Genomic DNA, 26,012 nt, shown 5'->3' on the forward strand with positions numbered 1-26,012 from the left:
AGAAGCCAATCTGGTGGTCCCCTGCCATAAACAAATTCTACAACAGAAGGAGGAAACTGATGTGGAATAAGGTGAAGTCCCAAGACTGGAAAAACTCCCTTATCTGCCTCAACAAAAAGGTGAGATTTCTTATCAAATCCTCTAAAGCTAGGTATGAAAACAGAATTGCAGCAGATAGTAAAGACAACCACAAGGCCTTCTATAGTTATGTAAAGAATCTCCATGGCACTACCCAAATTTGCTCTGAGCTACTTCACAATGGTACCTTCTATACCGAGCCAACAGATATTGCCAGTATATTGGCCGACAGATTCAGTGCCAACTTTACCCCCTCTCCCCCTGAAAGGACCAATCACAATACCAGTAGATTGCCAGGCACACAGTATTATTGCTGCACAGGTTAAAACAACACTGTCAAAGGCCAAGAATACAGCTTCTATGGGATCTGGCAATATCCCTGGTTGTGTTCTACATGAACTACAGAGTGAACTGGCACCTCACCTGTATGCTCTGTTCAATCACAGCCTCACATCTGGCTTTGTCCCTGCTGAATGGCGCACTGCTACAGTTATCCCTTTCCACAAAGGAGGAGTGACTACTGATCCTGGGAACTATTGGCCCATTAGCTTGACGAGTCTGATATGCAAAGCTATGGAACGTATCATCATGGACCTAATAAACAAGGCTATAGGGAATCTCCAAACTCTGGATCCCACAAGGTTTGGTTTTGTGAAAGGTAGATATTGCCTGCTCAACTTGGTTGACTTCTTTGAGTCAGTCACCAGAGCTGTGGATGAAGGCAAGGTGGTTCATACAGCCTACCTTGATCTGGCCAAGGCTTTCGATACCATTCCCCACTCAGGAATCATAGAAAAACTCACTAAGCTTAGCATCAACCCCTATATCACTAGATGAGTTGCAAACTGGCTCACAGATAGAACCCACAGTGTGAAAGTAGCTGACTCCAAGTCAGACTGCTGATTAGTCTCAAGTGGAGTCCCACAGGGTTCAGTCCTGGGTCCTCTTCTGTTGGTATCTACTTCTCTGAAGTCCAAGCAAACACGAAGTGACTCTGGCTGACAAAGTTCACAGACGATTGCAAGTTGGGAGCTATTATTAACTCCCCAACTGATGTTGACATCCAACAGAATGGCCTCACTGTGACCAATGACTGGTGTCAGAACCATGGCCTTAAGCTGAATGCCAAAAATATGTCATCATCCCCTTTGGGAAACACCCGGTTCCCATGAATTACCACATTAATGGTAGTCCACTGAACACCGAAGATGTTATAAGAGATCTGGGAACACAGGTTGACAGGAACCTCTCTTTTGATCACCACATTGCTACTGTGGTCAGAAAGTCCTATGTGGCACATCTCATTAGTAAGGGTTTTGCATCCAGGAAGAAAGAGGTCATTGTCTCCCACTACTCTTTCCTCATTAGAGCAATCATTGAGTACAATGCCCCATCTGGCATGTACCTCACTAGACACCTGCAACAACTGGAGAGACTGCATAAGTACCTCATAAAGAGGATCCTAGGCCTTAAACACTTGTCCTATATGGACAGACTAAAAAAACTCCAACTATTCTCAGTCTCATATCGCCTACTTAGAGGCGATCTCTGCTTGACTTACAAAGCCATGTCTGACCCAGCTCTTTAAAGAAATGTTACATCTAAAGAAATTCCAATCCCTCCACACCACACACTCTAGAGACCTCAACCTCATTAACACAATTAACAGAATATGCTGGAGGGACAGATTCATAACGCAGAGACTGCCCATGCTATGGAACAGACTTCCCATACATGTCAAGCAGAGCGCCTCACTGATCCTCTTCAAGAGAAATCTTGATGAGTGGATGGGAAACAGAAAATTCACCCCAGGGATAACACCAGTGGCTCTTCTCAACAGAGGCACTGGGAACTAAGGTCGGGTGGCACAATGCCAGGGTAATCCTGTGGCTAGGCTTGTACAGACCCCAGGGCTATTAGCCTAGTACACACTGTAAGAGTATGCTCAACAAGGTATTAAGGTTGAAAGTAATTCTGTTACAAATATGCAAAATAAATAAGGTATAAAATAAAGCCTGCTTAAATGTAGAAATAGAGTTTAGCAATATGTGATTAGCATCCATACTAAATGACTGTGGCTTGGAAAATAAGAACTTGGAAAAGTTCTGGGCAGGCATAAACAGACTCCTCCACCCAGGTCAATCAAAACCTCCCACCCCAACAGCATCCACCTATGAAACTCCTAAGCATTTTGCTAATGCCTTTAATACCTTCTTTACTGATGCAGTCTAAACTCTTGCCAATTCACTACCTCCTGTTAGTACAAGTTTGTCATCCTACTTGACTACTTTAACCACTTCATTTAATTTACAACCAGTCCCAACATCCCTCGTCTGCACTCTTCTTCATAAACTAAAACATTGCACCTCCTCAGCTGACCTTCTACCAGCAGAATATCTACAGATAGCTGCAGCAGTAGTAGCCTTTCCTATTTCCATCCTTATAAATAGAACCATTACTGAAGGAATGATCCCATTTATCTGGAAAGTCTCCCAAATTATCCCACTGCACAAAGGGGGCAACTCAACTGAACTCTCAAACTACCGCCCAATAGCTCTACTCTCTCCTTTAGCTAAAATTATGGAAAAATGTATCCACTGTCAACTACTAGACGACCTACTGCAAATAACTTACTAGCTAACTGTCAGCACGATTTTAGGCCTCACCATAGTACCACCACAGCCCTCTTATCCTTTCCTGACTGTATTAACAGTAACTGAAACAACAATATTCTATCCTCAGCACCTCTTATTGACCTATCAAAAGCCTTTGATATGGTCAACCATCAACTTCTTTTGAATATACTTAAGTCTCTCTCACTAGATACATAGGCTTTACAATGGTTTAAATCCTACCTTGAAAATAGGCAACAGGCTGTGCTTTGGGAAAATAATCTATCCTCTCACCTTCCTATTACCCTAGGAGTCCCTCAAGGTTCAATCATGGGCCCTCTCCTTTTCTCAATTTTCATCAATGATCTTAATCTAATCATTCCTCAAGCTACATGTATCCAATATGCTGATGACTCCACACTAATATGCTTGGCTACCTCTACACCTCAACTCCATGCCATTACCCAAACAGTGCTTAACACAGTAGAAAGCTGGTTCTTACAGCATAGCCTCCTCCTGAATCCTAAAAAGACAAAACTACTACTCTTCACTCCCACACAAAGGTCCCCCCCAATTGACTTCACAGTTATATCCAATGATGGCATTGTTATATCTCCTGACCCAACTACCAAGCTCTTAGGGGTAACAATAGACCATAATCTTAGCTTTGACACACATATTAACACAACAATAAAAACAGTAAACAGAAAATTAGGCTCCCTCTATAGGATTAACCCTTCCTTACTACAGCAGCTAGAACAACTATTGCCCACACCCATCTAATTTCCACCCTCCTCTATGCCTCTCTCATCTATACCAACCTATCAAAAAACAACCTTAACAAACTAGCTACCTCCTTCAACAATATTGCCAGATTTGCTACTGGTTCCTCATTTAGAACTCACCACTGTCAAAACCTAAAGCAACTAGGATGGTTAGAACTTCATAATCAACTTCAGATTCAACAACTTATTATTGCCCATAAGATCCTCTAGCTTCCTAAAAATACTCCTATACTTACTAGTCTTCTAACCCCCTACAGTAATTTGATAACCCTTCACTCAGCCAATAAAGTACTAGTATCTACAGTCAAATCCAATAATAAGGCCGGTGATTCTCTGTTCGCCAACATTGTTGGCAAATCCTGGAACCTGCTTCCCAAGGAACTCTCATCTCTCTCCTCAGTGAAACTGTTCAAAAAACAACTCAGAGAATACCTTAGTAACCACTGGTTATGCCCATGTAGTAACCCAGACTAATCTTATCACCACTTTCTCTGAACCCTACCTACATAACCATTTGCAATTTTATTCCAACTCTCTCTATGCCTCAGAGAGTAGACCCACCTATACTAACTTAGTCTTTACAACTTTCTCTTACATCTGATCCTCTTCTAATTATGTACTTGCATAGTTTGCAGCTTGCAACATTAACTTGTTATCACATATAAATATCTATATAGACATCCTTTATATTTCTTATTACATGCTACCTTAACGTTGCTATGCTACTATAGGATAAATGGAATGATTCACTGCTAAACAATGTACCTGGAGCTGCTATATTTCTTAGTGTGCTTTTCATTTCTCTTTCTTCTTGTGTGCCACTTTAAAATTGTTTGTTGTTTAATTTCTTTCTTATTATCTGCTACTTTAATAGTAATATTTGTCTATATAACGTTTGTATTCTTCAACTTAAAATAGTAATGTACCTAAATTTGTGACAATTTTACTTATCTGTACCTGAAGTTGCTAATATTTGCTTATGCAGAGCTTGTCTCCCTGGGATTCTACTGAAAATGGACATATATCCACATAGACTAGCCCGGTCAACAAATGTAAAATAAATAAATAAATAAATAAATAAATAAGGAATTTGCTTAATGGATATTTTTTCCTACATAATCAGTATGCATTTCACACTGTCAGGAAGAAAGCTGGCCTCTTACAGACTTAGCAAAAATGTAAAAAAACAGGATGTATGCAGCTTCTGTAAAGAATGGACAACAGAAAACTATCTGTACATGTTTCTATCATATGGCACTGTTAATCAAGGAAGTTTGAATGGATAAAGACAATACCAGCATTGTTTCTCTACAGGATGAAAACATATTTTTCTGCAAACACCAGCAAACAGATGTTTTCATACAAAGACCAAAATAGAATACTACAGAGAAAAAAAGGATGTAAAACCACTATAAAGAGACTATAGCAAATTAAATTGTTAGAAGTATTTTGTACAGAAAAATTATCATTTGTACTGAACAAGAAGTAAAAAGTGGTACAGTGTACTAAAGCTGCAACAGTAGTACATGTGGTTTGTTTATTAATTACTGCATCAGTATATAAGTGACAGTTAGGTGCAGCATCAGTGTATATTCTGCAAGTTTCTGTGGGCAACAGACTGTGATAGTTAGACTTTGATTTCAGCAGAATCCAGCCAGCAAGACCTTAGTGTCTTAAGAATACTTTGGACCCATCACAGTAAGCAGCACCTTGAAAATTAATTATTCACACACCTATGAACCTATGACTATTTGGAGGTTGCCAATGTCCTTGTTAATGAGGTGTTTCATACTTTTAAGGACTGTAGTATAATTAACTGTTAGGAATCATTAAAATGCTATTATTTTGATAAGGTATCTACATTGCATAGACTAATAAAATTAGGATAAGAATATTATTGGCATTTTCTGAAGATGAAGGAATATGTAATTTATTTATTAGGTTCTTAACATAATCTACTGAAACAGATTTGTATTAATGTTATTTAAACTGGCTTTGTATACCCTGAATACCAGTCATTGTTTTGCCATTTTAAGTGATCTAATTGCCCTGCTAAGGTTAGAATTAACTAATATTTTAGATCTTTTAATTAAATTGTGCATGCCTTTGGATGACATTAAATCAAATGCTATTTTGAGTTTCTCAGGTGAAAGCAAAGCTTTTTGATGGATCTCTTCATATTTTGCTGTAATCAAGTCTAATTTGAATTTATCAACCTTTTTAAAATTTAAGATTTGCATTTAGGAATTCCATATCTCATTCTTCTATCTTCTTTTTTCATTCCACACTATTGATTTTCCAAATATATAGGCATTAAAAGCATCTGACATTATTTTACTGATATTGTCACTATAATGTGCTTTCATGTAAAACTCTACTTCACTGTTAAACCATTTCATGAAATCTTCTAAATTAATTATATAAGATGGAATTCTAATAATAACTGGAAGAGATTTAATGTTGAATGATAATTTTAAGATTAAATATTTATGATATGATTCAAATTAGATAATAATCTTCTTTCTTTAGAGCAAGACCTGTCAGAAAGTTATACAAAACCATATATTTATTCACAATGAATTTATCAGACCATAAATATTTTAGAGAATAATTCATTTTATCTCAATAATCTTTTAAGAGTGTGCATCAAATATAATATATGGCCAATTAGCTATACTAGTTTGATTGCTTCTCTAACACTTTTGCTTGAATGTTTTGAAAATGTATCCAATTTGATAGGAATACAAAGAGATCTATGCAAATACCTCCATGAAAAAAAGCTATCAAAATAGACAACAAAAGTACCATTAGTTGATTGAGGAATAAGTGATTTATTTGTTTTTGTAATGGCAGAGCTATCTTTCTTAACAACAAAATTCCAAAACTTATCTTTAAGGGAGATGTTAAAATGTATAAATATCTTATATAAGTCAGAAATGTTTGAGGTAAGACTATAATGCCTGTATATAACAAAAAGGTAATTAGGTACTTTATTATTCTGATATATTATTACTAAAGTGTCTTTGGGTGTAGTTTCTAATACCATATAAGAACAGTTATTAAAGCAATTAAACTGTCCACAGAAATTTATATCTTTTCCCTGGAGAATTTTTTTGAGGATACATTCTTTCTAATAAGCCTTTAGTAGAGAAGAATAGGGTTAATAAATTAATCCAGAATTTTATTTCATTTTGACTATAGATAGCATATTTGGATTGAGAAGAAGAGGATATACTATACTATACTGAAAATAGTTGCAGAAAATTAACCACAAACTATTGTTTGTTAGATAATGTTATGAATTTGAGAAGTTCAGCTTTTTATCATTAAATAGTTTGGTGTGTAATATTTTTCAATTAGCTGAATAATCAATATCAAGCTAGTTAATGATTAGTTTGATTAAGGATGTTTTGGCATATATTTCAAGATCTTGTAGTTTTATAACCCCTTTCCAGTGTCCATTGTGATAAAGATAAGCAGCATGTGGCTTTTTTGGAAACCACAAACATTTTAGTATCATTTTATTAACTATCATAATGCCTATCTTGATATAAAGAAGTTTGTAAAAAGTATAAAACTTTAGGCAGGATGACCATTTTTATTATCTAAAGTCTTTCTTCAAATGAAAGAAAATGTTTATTCTGAGAATCAATTAATTAGAGGTAGAATCTATATTTCTATCATAATTTGCATTTTAATTTTATCTCATCTTAACATAGATAACCACATATAAAAATTCTTCTGATTCCAAGGCAAAATTAATATGGATTAAAACAGACACATAAGAATATTTGCTCAATAGAAGAAATGTTGATTAACGGTTATTTAATGATACATTTGAGAGTGTTTCAAAACTGAGTCGAATTTGCAAAAAAATTGTTGCCACAAACTGAATAATAGAGCTCTACACTTCAAAAAATGTTTTCACTTCTCAAAGAAGTTATCCACAAGGAAATTGCCATTATGAAAATGAAATTATCTTCATAGTCTTCATTTGTTAATTCCTGAACTGTAGTCTCAAATCTATTGGGATAATGGAACTAAAATGATTACTTGTGATTCTTCATTTCTGTATCATTAGATATTGATAATAATGTTAAGATATTATCAATGACATGCTGCATTTATATAGTAAATAGTTCATGTTTTATTGTCACGGTTTTGAATTTGCTAATAAAACATTTAAATACAACATTGGGATAAGGAAACAATACTTTGCAAGAAAGCTTATCGAATATTTTATCTTTTTAAATTTAAATGGATACGAATATGTATGCAGCTTATATTAAGCCTTTGCAAAATAAATGTGAAGAATTGCTGAATCATTAAGTCATATCTGTCTGGCAGTTGGATCAGAGGAATGACAGTATGAGCCATTAATGAGCTGCTTCCAGCTGTCCAGGATTTGATTCCCCCAGCTTTCATTTTTCTATGTGACTGCCTGGAACTCACTTAACCAGAGAGAAACCCTGTCTGAATCTTAAAAAGGTCCATGAGAATCAGTGCTGTACTCCAGTTATAAAAACAAACAAAGAAATAAAATAATACACAGATAAACAGCTTTTGGTGTGTGCGACCATGCATCAAATTGGAAAATAAGAATAAACAATGCTTGTTCTTCTTCCGTAAAAACAGCATTTTATTTATATTTTATTTATATTTAAGTATTAAGAATATAAGTGCTTTCCGATGAATTGTATAATGTTCAAGGTTAACATAGTGTTAACAATTCAATTACATCATGATTACCTTAAGTATATATAGGCGTTTTTGTAAATGTGTGCCGTTTGGTCTGATGAAGCTATTGTGAAAGCGCTTACCTGTGCACCCTATTAAATTGTTTTTTACAGAAGAAGAACAAGCATTGTTTATTCTTATTTTCCAGTTTGATGCATGGTCGCACACACCAAAAGCTGTTTATCTGTGTATTACTTTTATCTTTTTATTGGTGTGAGGCATTTACTCCGCTGAGTGTATTATTTATCATTAAAGAAATAAAATAAGTAAAATATTGATTTGGAAAAAATCAAGTTCTAAAAATATAATTCTTTATATGTACAAGAAGATGCAAAAATACATTTGTGCACAACCAAAATGAAAGTATAATAAACAGATGGATAAAAAGCATGCGTTATAGAAATTGTAAAATAATTTAAATATAATTTGAGCAAATTTGTGTTGATTCAAACAAAATAATTTAGCTTATTTCATAGAAAATGATATAAAAGACGTTTTAAAGGAAGAAAAATTTTAAAATATTCTCTACAGTTGGCTAATAAAGGAATAATTCAATGTTAAATAATTTTTCCTAATAAAATCATTAAAATTATAAAAAAGAACAAAGCTGTTAATCTTAATGGATTGCTTCTTGAGATGCATAAATCTCTTACAGTAGATTTATTTTAGTATATGGTTAAAATACATGAGTTTTATTAACATACAATGCTAATAATTCATGGAAGTACAGATTAACAAGGCTGCTTTAACCAAATAATGATTTCCTAGATTATATATAATTTTTATCTATTTCATCGGGGTAAAATTAATGTGATTTTATTATCAAATATATCAAATCCCTTCTTAAGAAATGATTTCATTTTAATAAAATGTAATTATCCAGAGGAGACAAACTCAAAATAATATTTAGACAATTGTGACTATTACAGATCATTCCATAAAAAATAACATCTCTTTAAATATTCTCAGCTTGAAATCTGTTAATTAGAAAAACATATTTAGCTTGTTTTTAGTGCTTACGTTTTCTGGTTAATATATATATATAAATATGTTTATAAATGTTTTTGAGTCCTTTGTTAATGATTTAAATAAGACTACTGATTTTTTAAAATTTAGTTTGGGAAGCTATGGAAAAAACATTAACTTTTTAGACATACATTTGGCCTTTGATGTATCCACTAACACTTTTATTAGTAACATCTATAGGAAAGATGTATTTGTCAATCAATATCTACATAGGGACAGCTTGCACCCTAGACATATGAAGAAAGGGGTAAGCAAAGGTCAATTTATTCGACTTAGTAGATTAACATCAGATGGCCAAGATTTCTTTCAGGAGATGGTGACCCTGAAACATTTTTTTGAATTAAGGGGGTATAGTCAAGCTTGGCTTATGGGTATACAAAATGAGGCCACTGCTCTAAGAAGGTCGGTTGCAAAACCAGTAGTTAAGGTGACTGTGGAACTGAATTGTAAAAGTAGAGGTAAAGATGATATTTCTTTCACAATTTCATTTCCTATACCTATTGTGAATGAGATGGGTGCCATTAAACATATTATTGAGGACAACGAGAAAGTTTTGATGGGCAGCAGAGAACTAATACAAATCATTGGTGTATAGCCTAGATTCACCTACAAGAAAATTAGGAATGTTAGGACTATTCTAGAATATCCATTAGATAACAACACTTCATTAGTTAATGATAATAGTGTCAAAGGGACATTTTCTTGTATGAATTGTAAACAGTGTAGGTACATTAGTAATACCTCATTCATACATTTTAGACACATGAACAAAACTATTTGGGAAAAAATCATTTCAACTGTGAGAGTTCTAACATTGTGTATGTGACCACATGCAACTCCTTTTTGTTTTTATATCAGAAAAACCATCAGGAGTTTAAAACATGGGATCTATGAACACTATTAATATTAGCATTAAGGAAGAAAGACTTCACTAATGTTTTAGCCAAACATGCTAGTCAGTGTATGAGTTTCAAAAAATGTACTTTTTCAATGATAGACTTTGTTCCCCAGAAGGAGTTTACAGAGAACTATAAGCTGACATTAGAATGTAAAGAGTCTTTGTGGCAAATTAGCCTAGTAGTGGATAGAGCTCCAGGTCTGAATGAGAGTATTAACATCAAGTGTTTTTTAGCACTTAGATCGTTCATTTTTTTGAAAAATATTTTATGACAAATTTTGTTGAAATGTATTTATTATGACACTTGTAGTCATACGTCTGTACATCATTTTTCTTCACTGTTTTATATTTATATTCATTCATACACATACACTTTTTATGGTATGTTTTTATGCCTTTAAAATGATTCGAGGATGAAAGATATCATCTGTCATGTGATTTGATTTAATTGTATTTAAGGGGTGTGCTTTTGGGAGGTTAACATTTTCTGAAGAAGTTCAAGAGATTAAATTTGGACGAAAGCACTAAGGAATTGTGTCCGCCTCTTCATTCATCCAGACTGCATTTGGTTCTTGTTTTTCTAGTTTTATAGTTTGTTTGTGTGTTTTATCATTTTATGTTTATAAATGTGTTTCAAAATAATTTATTTTTTATCTGCTGTAGATAATAATTAATAAAGATGTTAAATAAGTGTGTTTTTTATTCCAGTAATATTTCTCCTTGCATTAAGGCATTATCTAATGAGATTAAAACTGAAGATAATATAAATGATTACTTGATTAATGATTTGGAATTGAAGAGTTCATTACTTGAAGATGACTTATTATTAATTATTTCAAATATTAAGACATCTCAGATAATGATTTTTATTATAGCTATTAAATAAATCTCAAATCTAAAAGTTAATGACTCCACGACCAAGGGTTAATAAGTAATGAAACAGTTAATTATTATATTATAATATTTATTATAATTCTCAGTTAGACTATTCTGAAAAAATGAGTAATAGCATGACATTTGAACAAATATTAATTATAATCAAATATCTTCCATAAACAATTTAATTAATAAATAAAGAAAAGCAAGGATCCTTACAGATGGATCCTTAAACTGAGAGCAGATAAAGGATCCGTTTTGAATAGTGTGGTGTCCATTAGGCCAATACTCGATAAGAGGGGTCTACCAGAGTAAGGCCTTTTTGCCGGTTGGTTTATGGATTTTGATTGCACAGGTTTTTAGATATATATTTTCTCCTTTTTTAATGTACATCATATATTATTGTATGTATTTAGATTTGTCTATTTTAAGATATGATGACTTCATTAAGACGTATTTATTTTCTAAATGTGGATTGCTATGGGACGGGGGAATACTATTCGTGAGTCTAAACTGGTTTTAATTGATTTTTTTATTATTTAGTGATGTTCGTCCTTGTATTTTGTTGGTATTAGGGTCTGATGAAGCCAATGTTTGTTTGGTGAAAGCGCTTACCGATTTATAGGTTTTATATTATATTAAAAAGGCTGAAATATTCGCTTTGCTGGATGTTTTTATGAGTGCCGTGCATCCTGCTGTCGCTATTTTTTGTGGTATAATAAATAAAGAAGTATGTGTAATGTATAATAAAATAATTTTACTTTCCAAAATATCGATATGTGGGTGAGTTTACTGTAATTCTCAAACACAACAACCCACTGCAAAATAACTGCAAAAAGATGTAGCAAGGGGGAACAGTGTGAAATAAATATAATTAGGTGATGTATACTAATTAGGATCAAGACATTATAATATTTTGAATTATGTTGGATTGCTTACATCAGGTGATTATCAGTTACTTCGCTGTTCTCCCATGGCTTCATTGATTTCTTCTGATGCTCTCTGGTAGAAGAGAAGAGGATGGGGAAGTCCAGGTCACACTAATATCATACCCAGCTGAGGTGATCATTGGTGGTCGAAAGAAGAGCAGAGAGGGAGCTAGTTGTGAGCAGTTTCATATATGCTGGTGGCAGAGCTTTTCTAAATCATATCTCTTTCACTTATAAGCTTATAACTGTAGCCTCAGCAAATCATAAGGCCATTCCTATGAGGACATGGCTATCCAGGGCCCTGGGGCTGCCATGCCTCCTCAGTCTACCCATATGTCCCAGCCTAGTGATCTTCTGAAGATCTGGCCTTCATTTGGGCTTAGGGACTTTAGCCAGGATGTAATCATCCAAAGGATGGGCAAACTAACTGTCAGCCTGTCATGTGTTCATGTGCCCAAGTCACTAATTGAACTTGTGTCCCTTAGACTACAGTCAATGCTTCATCCCTCTAAGTCATTGAGTTGACAAAAAGCTACTGTAATATCTGGTTTCATGCTGAAAGGAATTTATCATAAATAATGTGAATATTATATGTTAGCATCACAAAGTGATATTTGTTGACTACATGCTTCCTATACTTCAAATGGTATGGCTCCAGCAGTGACCATGGCAGTGCAATGCATATTACTATTTACTGCAGGCTGTGGCTATTTTGGTTATGCTTGGGTGGTTCTTATTTTCTCAGTAAAGACAGTTTTGGAATAAATGGTAAAGTAACATTTTAATAACTGGATCTTAGGCTTATTGCAAGTAAGTGAAATAGTTCTCCTGTGTGTCCATAGGGGAAGCCAATGTGATATATGCCATAAGTAAAGGTTGAAATTAGAGCTTATGAACACTGACAGTGCAAGGTTTTTTTTTTCTAGATGTATTGGTAACTGGTATCGGCAATGCCAAGCATACCACCAGAATAAACAGACTCAAGTGTCCTATTTACTAAATATAGTTTCACTAACAGAAATATATGTTTCTGTAAACAATGATGATATTGTTACAGTTCTGAGCTGAAGGTTCAAAGAAAAATCATTGTGCAAATAAGGAAATGTTATTAAAGAAGTGGTAATTTCTAATGTTTGGAAATAAGAAATTGCAGTTTAAATATATGTTTGGCATAAGATATATTTTAGATAGTTCCAGTCATTTGAAAACTATAAAATATTTATCATGGGTTACTCAGGAAAGTAGACATGGCGGTATATATTCTATTTTGTTATTGCTATAATATTTAGCCTAATTAAATGAAAAGATAAAGCATTTAAAGATATTTCCCTCCAGTACAGCTCTTTTGAGTGTATACCTTTAACTCCCAGAGGGTGTGGCTTGAGCCTTTAAACAATGAAGTTATCACCTTATAGGTCTAACAAATACTTATTGACAGAGGTCAAATATCAATACAATTATGTTTCCCATCATGTATGCTTCAAGATAAAATATTCTGACACCTTGTATGTAGCATGGTTTTGAAATATTTTTCAATGTACCAACACTGGATTTTGCTTGTTGATCTCAAATCTCGTGTTATGGACTCTTCTTGCTGTTTCAAGAAAATGTATTACTGTAAGTGGAAAATTAGCAGTTTTGCTTAACTTAAACAAATAAACATCTAATAAAGAGGAGACCTATCCTCTTTCACAGCAGGAGTAATGCTACACGGTATTAGAGGAATGTTTAGCAAGTAAAAATTTTCCAGCCTGACAAACAGATTTCCTGTACCTTATAGTGCACTACATTGGTCTTTATGGGCTTACATGTGCTAGGCCTGTGTATCTGAGGTCCACAAGTTAAGAAGCTCTTTAAAGTCATGGGGAAGGCCAAGACCCTCATGGTTGTGGTTGTTAATTTCAGCCACCTTAAATAACCTTTTCCAGGCAGCAAAGGAATCAGCCCCAAATGTCACTCAGGCAGCGCTCACAGCCAAAACACCAACTACACGCATTTTACATAAAAACAGGGTTGCACTCCCCAAATGTCACTCAGGCAGCGCTCACAGCCGAAACACCAACTACACGCATTTTACATAAAAACAGGGTTGCACTCTGAACCAGTCCCTCTTAAATGCCTAAAGTCACTACAGAGACTAGCCTTAACTAGTCTATTCATCTACCTGATTTTTCTCTCATAATATTCTAACCAGGGAGAGTATTTCCTCCATTGTATGAATATGCACAACCAGTTAAGGCTTTAAGTTGAGAGGACAAATGTTGACCACAAAGACAGTTATTTGTTCCCTTTTCCAAAAGAAAGCTTGCTAGAAAATTCCTAAGCTTTCCTCAGCCAGATGTATATCTGATTACACACAGATTTGCCATAATAAGAATAAAGAAACATCTCACTACTGTGACAAAATCTCATTACACAACAGTAGTTATTCCCAAAGCAACTCTGCACTTGTTTTCTCTTTCTATGTTTGTTTCGCACTGCAGCTTGGGCCATTGTCAAATCAAGTCTGTGGAGCTTTATAGGAGGGCAGTTCAGTGTGAAATATCATTAAAGTAGGAGATGTCAGGTTGATCAAGTGAACCAAGAAGATAGTAAGACATTCCTTTGCAGATCTGATTAACTGATTTTGCGACATTAATCTGATAAGGAAGAATGCTATGATTTTCATTGCATGTTCTTTCCACTGAGTGTGGGATTATCTATTTTTTTTTTCTTTCTGGACTTGGATGCTTGGCTGTAGTTAAATAGAGCAAGGTATGCAGTCTTTCTTTTGTGATATTCTTCCACATCAGTGCATGTTACCATTGTGCATGTATTAATTTAGTGAGCCATTACAACCTAAATAAAGCATTAAGATTATGGTATTATCTACAATATAATGTTGTGTTATGTTTTGTTTATACTGCATTGCTGACAGTTTCATTCTTTTCTGTTAATGCATCAACAGATAAGCTTAGGCTTCGTAACTGTTTTTTTATGTGTTGTTGTTAATGCAGACATGTTAAGGCTTTATATATTAAGATATGATATGCAAACCAGGAGTTGTGCATATAACAGATCGGCACTAATATGTTTTTTTAATGGTAGTTATATTTTACAGTTTTTATGGGCATGTGCAGTGATGTCTGTTAAGTTGTTGAATTATGCTTCACTGTTGGGGGGTCTTTCTGGAAAACCAGGCAATTTGATACACATGTATTAATATACTAACTGGAGCTGTGATTCATGTAGATGATAGGATTGTAGGCTAGTTGTAAATTTGGTGTATGTTACATTCATTTTAATTTGTAACTCTATGAGGATGATATACTCTTGATTATGGAAGGATTTGAAGTAGCAAAATCATGGGCAGCATAGTGTAGAAGGACGAAAGAGGGATACAGATGACCAGTGTGGCTTGGGAAGGAACAATATGTGGTTATTACAGAAATGGTAATCAACTCTATTACAGAAATGGTAATCAACTCTGTTATGGAAATAATCAACTTTATTATGGAAATGGTAATCAGCTCTAACTAGCATCTCTTGATGCATGGGGATAGGCAGTATTGGCTGGGATTCTATACCAACCCAGGAGCTGTTGAATCCTAACTTCACATGAGACATAGAAGGATGCAAGATGGAAGGGGAGGGTTGGACTGTGATACAGAACTTTAGGGAGGGTAAATAGTCTTATCAAAAACAAAAAGAAGGGCATTAGCTAAACTGTAGAGAGAGGACATTGATATGGTCTTCATTGCCTTCATTCAAGAGTTTAGAGTAACTGAAGAAAGAGTTAAAGGACGATACTTGGTTAAAAGTGAGTTGTGTGAAACAAAAGGAGGAGAAGCATGGCAGTATTGGTTCAAGGGAAAGAAAACTGGCAAGCACAATACTTGGTAGTTGATGGTAACGGAAGGTGGGTAGTAGGCCATTTCAGTGGGAAGGTAGGGGATTATTCTTAGTCACTTTTATGGGCAAAAAACAGAAGACTCTGTAGTGTTCAAAGAATGGATCAAATACGTTGAATGTCTCAGAGAGGAGGATGATAGAATTATGATCAGAGATGATTTTAATGTAGTGTTAGATACTGGGAGGGAGTAGAAATTCATAAGAAGTGTCAAGATAATGAAATGTTTGGGCCTGGAGAATGGATAGGTGGAGTTGAAGCAAGGAGTGGAGGTTTTCACTTTTATCAGACAAAATGCTATCTGTCAAGTAGACTGAATAGGCAGTTGGTGGGCAGGGATAGTTTCAGGGAAATATTGAAGATACAGTTTTTGGAAAGGATTATTTCTGATGATGCTATGGAGAGGATGCCATAGAAATTGGCATGATACAAGTATAGATTTTGAAGATGGAACCCGGGACACTGGAAGAATAGTGAACATATACATTGGATGAAGGGTATGGTGATGGAGGTAGTGAAAATGAATGACATAAACAAGGAAATAATAGGCCTGACATAGTGGGATGGAAAAAAAAGCTTCATGGAGAGGTAGGTTCATGACTCAGAGTGCTAGAATGGAGAAGGAAAAGGAAATAAGGAAATGGAGACTTGAGGGCAAATAAAAAATGATACAGGAGTGGCTAGGGTCCTGGGTAGAACAGTATGAGATGGTGGAGGAGGCTAGAGTGGTGTGTCAAGATTAAAACCTAGACAGGAATCTAAATTCAAAATTAAGTTGGTTAGATGGGGTGAAAGATGGTAGGTGAATGCAGAAATAGATATTAAGATGTTAGCATGGAAAATTAAGGAGTATAGGAAGTGGTTTGAAATAGTTATTTTAAGACATCACAACAGGAGTTCCAAGGACTCTAACTGAGAAACCGATGGAGTTTTGTGCATATTATCTGGACTTATATGCTCAGATTGAGAGGGTTCAGAGGGAGTTTGATATGTGTATAAAGTATGATATGTGTATAAAGTAAGAGGAAGAATGGACTTTGCCTCATACATTCATTTTTCCATGCGTGATGTACTTGGTAAACATACACACATTAGGCCACAGCAGAAGCTGCTAGAGAAAAATGAATGTATGTGTGTTTGATTGATTTATCTGGAAAGGAGGACTGGGAGAGCTTAGCACAGAAAGAATGTGAGCATGGAGGAAGGAAAATGATGGAGACATCTGACATTAGAGGATGCATTATGGATATTAACATAGTGACAGGACATAAAATAGAGACATAGACTGGATGTCAGGGGAAGAAGGATCAAAAAGAAAATATGGGGAGTATAAAATGAAACTGAGGAGCATGTCTGATCTGAGATAAGAGGTGTATGGACAGGGGGTGGAAGAGTTAGGTCTGATAGTTCACACTTGGGAAAATAGGAGGATCAGTTATATGAGGTAGGTAAGGAAGGCAAATAAGAGATGAGTGTGGAAACTGAGTGAGTTATATGGGACTGCAGGAGAGGACTAGCTGTTCTATGGGTGACTGAGTGCTAAGGTAGAAAAAATAAGTAGGGCCATGATGGACAAAGAGAGGGGATGAAGGGATGAAAGCAGATATGCCGAGAGATGGCTGGAAGTGAGAAGCTAAAGAAGGGCAAGAGAGGTTTTCTGTTTAGATGGTTAAAGAAATGTGATGCTCACGGTTTATAGATAAGTAAGGAATATATTGGTCAAAAGAACAGGGATTTCAGGGGAGGATTGTTTTTTTTTTTGGGAGGCTATATTTAAGATGGCAAAGGTATTAAGTTATATTAGACTGGTAGGGAATAGATACTAGAGACTTTTGCATAAATGATACAGAATTCCCAGCTAGGAAAGCTAAATGGCATTGGAGAGCCACAGCTAACTGTTGGAGAAATGTGGAGGTTAATACAGACAAAACTCATATGTAGTGGGAGTGTCTAGAAGTCAGACTGGTGTAGCACCAGTATAGTGTAATATGGGGAGAAGTATTTGAAAAAAGTATTCCAAACACCATCACTGCAAGTGTTGGTAAGAAAGAGTGGAGATTCAGATAATGAAAGGACAGGCTAAGAATATTACAGTGAGTGCAGAGAAAGAAATCTTCTTCTTTCAGCTTTCCCGATTAGGGGTCACCACAGTGGATCACCTGTCCGCTCATGATTGTCAGTGAAGTTTTTACGGTGTCGAGTTCCACAGAAGGCATACACAGACACACATACACACACACACACACACACACACACACACACACACACACACACACACACACACACACACACACACACATGCCTAGGGTCAATTTAGAGTATCCAATCCACCTACAGCATGTCTTTGGGATGTGGGAGGAAACCAGACAACCTGGAGGAAACACACATGACTACAGGGATGACATGCAGACTCCACACAGAAGGCACCCCAGCTGAGGATCGAACCGGAGAACCTCTTGCTTTGAAGCAGCAACGCTAACCGCTGCACCACCGTGGCCACCCTGAGTGCAGAGAAAGAAATAAAGCAGGGGCTATACAAGAACGTCAGCAAATAATAGGGGACTGGAATGTAAAATGGAAGGCACAAAGGATGAAACTGACTACAGATAAGAAATCAAAAGAAATACAAACTGAGGCAGAAGGAAACTTAGTGGAATAAGTTAACTTCTTCAAGTATGAAGGGGAAGTCTGAATGAAGAAAGAAAAGCTAGAATCAGATGGACTGCAGTTAACTGAAACAGAGTACCAGGGGGTAATGTGTGACAGAAAAATGCTAAAAACCTGAAGAGTAAGGTGTAGAAAACAGAGTTGTGACCAGTACCACTATATGGTACAGAAACCTGGGCAGTAAAGCAGCTGAGAAACCTAGAAGTGATGGCGATGGAATGCCTGAGGTGGGTAGTGGTATACACACTGTGGAACAGATGAAGAAATCAGGACATCAGAGCAGAAGTCCAAGTAACCTCAATTACAGAGAATGTCAAAGAGAATAGATTGTGGTGGTTTGGGCAACATGCAGGAAAGCAGAAGGCAATCTGGTGAAGAAGATTTGGGACAGACAGCCAGCCAGCCAGAAGAAGGTAAGAGGAAATGAGGGGATCCAGCAAGCAGAAGGATGGATTGTGTGAGGGAAGACCTGTGACAGTCAGGCATTCCTGTTGAAGAAGGTAGGAAAGTGGCATTGAATCGATTGAGATAGTGACAGTTAACATAACATCCCAACACCATGTAGAAAATGGGGTAAAAGGGGGTTTATGATGATGATGATGATAAGGGAGTATACATTATGAACATGGGCATGCAGGGTATAATGGTAATATCGGAACTAGTTGGACAAATACAGTGAGGGTGACAACAGGTGGAGGGTTATGAAATATACAAATGGACAGAAATTAAAATAATGGTGCTTGAGAGCAGGTGGTGATCACTTAAGGGACGGTAGATTGAAAGGTCAGCAGAGGATTAGCTTGATGGTAAGGTTTCTCTGCATGAAGGTGGATCAATGTGTTTTACCTAATTTATACATAAGATGGTTGTGTATTCAGATGTCATATGACTTTGCTCCAAGTTTCTTCTGGCATGCTGCACATTCATTGTCACTCTCTTAAGACGTATCATTAGCATTTCTACCTCATGGATGCATTTTCCCAACTTCTAGAAAATTGCAAGCATTATAACCATCCCAAAACAGCAGCATAGTCATCAACAGACTGTTTTAGACTGATCTTATGACTCCTAAGAGTGAAGAGACTGCAGCCACACACATTTATTCTCACATAGAAGCTTCTGGTATGCTCTCTACTAGTCATCAGCATGGCTTTAGAAAGGATCATAGCATCCTACAGAGCACTATTTGTCGTTAAAGACAATGTGTGTCAATCTGTTGATTTAGAGAACTCTCAGCAATAGTGTATTCCTCAAGTTTTGACCACATGGGCTGTCTACTGCTAGTCAGGGAACTTTCTTTATATGTATAAATGAAATTGATTTTATAAATGATCAGAACTTCACATTCAGAAGTAGTACATGTAATACTAGTGCAGTAGACTAGTTTCTTGTTGTGGCTTAGCTGTGTGTAGATAAGCAAAAACACAATATAAAAAACATATAAGGAATATATTAATCATCGCCAACTCAGGCTACAGAGACTTTCTGGGAGTGAAGTCTAAGGAAGGTGGGAGTAATGGCTGAGTTGTCTCATAAACAGGATGATACACCAACCCATTACATCATACGCCAAGGGACATCAGGGGCATGTGTATGAGGGGAAAGAGAATAGATAGATAGGCATAGCTGAAAAAACACTCCCTACAGCAACATGATATTGCAGTAAGTTCCTCAATCTCCTTATTAGCCCCAGACTTTGTTTGGTGTAAGGTTAAAGAAGGCTAAGGAAGGTCCAGTAGACCCAGTGAATGAGGAGAGGACATAGGGAGCAAGCTGGTAGTTAGCCGTGGGAGCAAAAATAAAACAAAAAAGAACTTTGAGTCACCATCTCAGTAGTATTTTGATCTACAGATTGTTCAATCTTAGCCTTTAGAAGTCTCTGTATTATCTGATCAGTGATAGGCAACCTGCAAAATCATTTAGATTTTCTCAGTCCTCATTCTTTCCTGTTATTGGTCATCATCTTTCCCATCATGGTTCCTTCAGTATTAAACTCCTGCCAATCTATTATTCAGCTACCCACTCTATCTGCCTTTACTACCCAGCTTTCATTACTCATTCAGAGAGGTAAATGTAGCTGCATAGATACTCTTACATACGTCAGCCATCAGAGTACTACGTTTATACTTCTGCAGGGCCATACTCAATGGAAATCATAGTGGCATCTTCAGTTGTCATTTAGTTAGAAAAGAAATGAGTATTTTCTTCAGACATTTCCTAATATTGGCTTTGCTGTATTTGAACTACAGTATTTTACTTTTAAAAGTGAGTAGGTTGTAACTGAAAATGGTACATTTGGTGCATTTCACCCATCTATCCAAACAAATGAATCTCCAAAAGCCCTCTTCCAAATTGATAATTTTTTCCTCACTCATATTTGTACTTAAACTACTGTGCAATTTCTGTATTCTTTCTCACCTGACTCCACGTTTTGCAGGAACATCAAATGGTCAAATGTAACTAAAACTGGTACATTTGGTGCATTTCACCCATCTATCCAAACAAATGAATCTTTCCCTGTTCCAAATTGATAATTTTTTCCTCACTCATATTTGTACTTAAACTGCTGTGCAATTTCTGTATTCTTTCTCACCTGACTCCACGTTTTGTGGGAACATCAAATGGCCGGATAAATTCCACATTGTCCTTGGTGATGATGCAGAGGTCCACATTACTGCCAGAGCCGAGGTCACCAAGTATACCAGCTAAGATGGCACCTCTCACCAACTGCTTCGCTTCTTCCATCTTAAAATAAAAATTAAAAATAAAAAAAGAAGTAAGCAACAGAACATTTGACCTAATGAAATGCCGACTATCTAAGACACATATAAAGGTGTGCAATCCCTCATATTCAGGAAATTGTAACAGTAACATGTCTTGACATTTGAAGTTGCACTCTATCAGCTGTAGAAAGGCCTGTGTCATTAATACATTCACAAATGTGAAAGAAAAAGGTAACATTAGTCTGGGCAGCCATATCTTAAGTCTCCTATGTTTTACACTGTCTTTCTCCTATTAGCTTGAGAACCACAGCATTAAGACTGCTCCAAACTAAAAAACAAAAATGTTTCTGCCACAACAGCACTGGTCATTTGGGATATTCGTTTCCCCAGCTGAATATATCCAAACTCTTGTATCTTCTGAGCCATCATCAGTCTTTTCCTAACTAAAATTTTAACTTAGTAAGATATATTGGTTCTTTATCCACTCTGTGAACATTACTTTGTCTACAATTTAATACAACTGGTTTGCATTTGAAATGCCTTCCTTCTACATTTGCTTACACATGATGCTTTTTTATTATTATTTTTTTTTCACTTTTTTCTGCTGAATGCCACCTAGAATCCTTTGATGGGATTCATTCTTCCATAATTTCCTTTTTGTTACTCATTCCAAACTATCTTCTGGAAGCAAACCATTCTCTGTCCCAGACCCTGTGCTGTCACACCAGTCACCAGCACAGATCTTGGAATATTTGTTGCCAAGGTTAAGACCTATCTAATTACAAAGTGCTCCGAGAATGCAGCCCAGCTTGTCTTTATTATAGTTTAGATTGTAGACTTTAATACAATAGAGATTAACAGATAGTGAAACTGAGATCCAGAACAACTACTTTTTTGCATTACTGTTCAGGTTATATTTGTAGCAAACATGTCCATCATAAATATACTTAATACTGAACTTACCACAATGGGGTACAGTATGGTGTGAAATTGTTTTACAGTAGAGTCAAGAAGTTCAGGAAAAGAGGGCATATGCACAGAACTGAGTTTTATATTATTAGTACATCATGATGAATCCTGATCCAGAATGGAATTAGTCTGTGCCTTACAACAGGTGATACTGTCATTTCTCATAAGGAATTCATAAAGATTAAAAGAAAAGCTAAAGCAAGTGAAGAACCACAGAAATTAAAGTCATATGTGTGCATGTGTGTGTTCATATGTGTGTGTATATATATATATATATATATATATATATATATATATATATATATATATATACACACACGCACACACACACACACATTTATTTTTATTTAAACATTTGTTTACTGGGAAAATCTGACTTGGAACAAAGCCATTTTTCAGCGGAGGCCTGGGGAGAAATGCTCCAGACGCATGTCTTTGTAACATGGAAGGAAACCGGAGTACCCAGAGGAAACCCACATGAATGCAGGGAGGACATGCAGACTCTGCACAGAAGGCACCTCAGCCGAGAATCGAACTGGAGAACTTCTTGCTGTGAGATGATAATGCTACCGTTGTACCACTGTGCCATATAGGTTTACCATCAAAATGTTAAAGCGCATCTCTATGACCGACACTTGTGCTAAAAGCCGATTTCAAGGTTACGTAATGTCGGAAATTGTTTTACCAAATCTACAATGCCAGAGATCTATTTCTGTTCTATTTCCTGGACAGCAAATGTGTTTTGCAAAAACTCCTGGAAACAGCGATTGTTGAACTCCAATTTTACCATGTTCTACATTAGAGGAGAAAATTATTTAAAAATTCGACATTTAGGTTCGGCATTCCAAACACTTGCACGGATGTGTTTCAACATTTAGATGGTAAACTATATATATATATATATATATATATATATATATATATATATATATATATATATATATATATACATACATACATTTATATATATATATATATATATATATATATATATATATATACATAAACATATACATATGTATATTACACATGTATATATCAAAAAGGATTACCCCAGATAATAATAGCCATACAGTGAAGAACTGCAGAGCAATATAATTCAATGTACTTCCTTAAAACCATCTGAAAGACATTTTCTATGGCTTCTCTGGACTCCTGCCATATAGGGGCCTTTGCTTTAGTGGCTGACTTAGCAGCTGCCTTCCTGGTCTGTTAGTATCTAAAAGCAAAATCTGAATACTAAACCCCACCCCACCCACAGCCAGCACTATAAATAAGGTTTCTTACTTTAACTTGACTATTACTCTCCCTTCCCATCAGTGTTCATCAACAGGTCTTTTGGTTACTGGTATGATAAGCACTGATCACATTTTGGCCCCAATCTCAGCTACTGGAGTCTCAAATGAGATCCATTCAGACTGTACTCCTGACCTTCCTTGGGATAATGGCGAAGGTATTATGGTGGTGGGAATTAACTCTTCCTACCCAGAAGCATCTACTAGGCATTCGCAAAACACCTGCAGTACATATTTGTGATTCTAGGGTCTTGATTAGCCATTGCCTGTCCATCTGACCAAATTCCACACCAAGTGATAATCAGTTGACAGCTCATCAACTGTCTTCACCAGACCGTCCAGAATATATGGCCTCTGGTCTGATGACTTGCTGAGATGCTAGGAACACAAATGAGCAGCCTTGTGTTCGAACATGATGCTAGTTATGTATAATCTATAGTTATCATATACTGCCAATAATAATTCATCACTCAGGCTTAGTTTATACTGTTATTTATAATCATGTTCTTCTAAGTATCACTGTTATCCCCCACATGAGCATTAAAATCTCCGTTTAGGACTAATTCAGAGGATGGTACCTGGTTGTGCACTGTACCCAAAGTCTCCAAGATGGCAGAATACTCTGACTAGCTGTTAAAAGTACATCCACAAACAACAGTCAGGGGTTTTCTTTCATTAATGTGCAGTCTTAGTCTTAGTGAAGTGACACTCTCATCTATTGGTACAAACTCCATCTCTGTGGCAATTAGCTAAGGAGGCTTGTACAAATCTTCACACCTGCCCTGGGTCTCTCCTGAAGGCCACCTCCAAACTAAGATAGGGAACCACCCTTGGGTAAGTTGTTTGATTATAGAACCTTGTGTAGAAGTAATAAAAACTGTCACTATATGTAGAGTTTCAGTCCCCCTTATACTTTCTGGATCCTTCCCAGTTACTCAAGAGAGATGGAGAGAACATTACTCAGAATTTTCACAGCAAAGGTAAACAAATGCTGTCTTTGGCTTGGAATGATTTTAAGAGGTAGAAGAGGAAATCCTGAACAAAGAGCCAATCCTTTCTCAGGAGAGACAGTACTGAAATTAGCTGGTAAGATTAGGTGCATTTGTGTTAATAAGGTCACTGCAGGGATTAAACACCTTTGTAGTGGCAAGGCTGTAAGAAAGGATGTGAGATGGCCGGAAAAGCTGAAGGTGTGAATATTGGTGGGGGTGACATGGATAACACACCTTTTCAATGCTGACTGGAAAGCAGGGACAGTACCTCCGGAGTGGCAGACTGAGATAGTCATTTCCATTTTTTGGAAAGGGTGGACTGAAGGATCTCACATTATAGCCTTCCTGGGAAAACCTAAGACAGTTTGATGGAAAGGGGAAAACCTCTGATTCAAGAGAAATAATGCAGATTCTATCCTGGCTGTGGAACAATGCACCAATGCTTTGTCTTCCCATTGATACTAAAAGGAGCTGTAGGAATTTGCCAGTCCTATCTACACATGTTTTGTGGACCTGGAAAACACATATAGACTGTGTACCTCAGAATATCTTGCTGGAGGTGTCGCAAGAGTTTGGGAGTCTGGGGGATTACTACTTTGTGCATTCAGGTCCTCCATTTGATGACTGAGAGTTATGTCTACATTTTAAGCTGAATACATCTACTGTATGGAACTCTGTCATATTTTGTCTCTCCTGTTTCTGAGCTTTATGCAAGGATATTATGCCATGGACACAGTTTGGAAGGTATACAGTTTAAGGACAGAGTGTTGCATCCCTTTTGTTTGCAGATAATGTTGTTCTCTTGGCCTCCAGTGATTATCATCTCTCACATGTACTGCAGTGGTTCATTGCTCAGTGGAAAGCTGATGGGTTGAGAATCAGTACCTCCAAATCTGAGGGAATAGTTATTTTTCAAAGAGAGTGGATTGTTGTATATAAATATGTTGAGAACATCTGGCTTAAGTGGAGATACTTAAGTACATTAGAGAAGCGTTCATGTACAAGGTTAGAGGGAACTGGGAGATGGACCGGTGAATGTATGTAGTGGCAGCAGTATTATGGTCATTGCACTGGACTGTGGTGGTGAAACAGGATACAAGTTCTAGGATGAAGCTCAGTTTATCCATTAAGATATATCTGTCTTCTCAGCTATGTTCATAGTGACCAAAAGGATGGGTGGGCCTTGGCTACAGAGGAGCCAGCTAAGGTGCTTTCTGCAGACTGGAAACCAAGACATTCAGCTAACCAAGTCTGCATATGATTGCAAGCAGAGAGTTATTGTCAAGTCCCCTTCAGCAGGAACTTACACTGTAAATACTTGGTATTCTGAAATATGGGCTCAGATTAAATGCAAAAAAGTACAATATTGTGGCACTTGGAAGACAGCTCCTCCCTTCAGCATACAGAATAGTAAATTCCTCACTCAAAATGAGAATTTTTTATTTCTTTATTGCTTGCAATTACTGGGTAGGTCCAACTGGGTCTGGGAAGTACATTAATCTTCGAAATACATTGATATGTACATAATTTATTCAG

At 36.3% G+C, this 26,012-nt stretch overlaps 1 protein-coding gene across 3 annotated transcripts in view; it reads right to left on the bottom strand.

Moving 5' to 3' along the window:
- The window catches only part of LOC122811374 (proteasome subunit beta type-7-like), a 271,817-nt gene that overhangs the window by 68,781 nt on the left and 177,024 nt on the right, over positions 1–26,012 (bottom strand). For all 3 annotated transcript variants that reach the window (XM_044083180.1, XM_044083181.1, XM_044083182.1), the window contains exon 7: positions 21,091–21,242. In XM_044083180.1, the coding sequence (XP_043939115.1) occupies positions 21,091–21,242 (152 nt within the window). The remainder of the gene's footprint in view (positions 1–21,090; positions 21,243–26,012) is intronic.

This window comes from Protopterus annectens, chromosome 9.part0 (assembly GCF_019279795.1).
Source record: "Protopterus annectens isolate FY-2018-M chromosome 9.part0, PAN1.0, whole genome shotgun sequence".
NCBI classification, from domain to species: Eukaryota; Metazoa; Chordata; order Ceratodontiformes; family Protopteridae; genus Protopterus; species Protopterus annectens.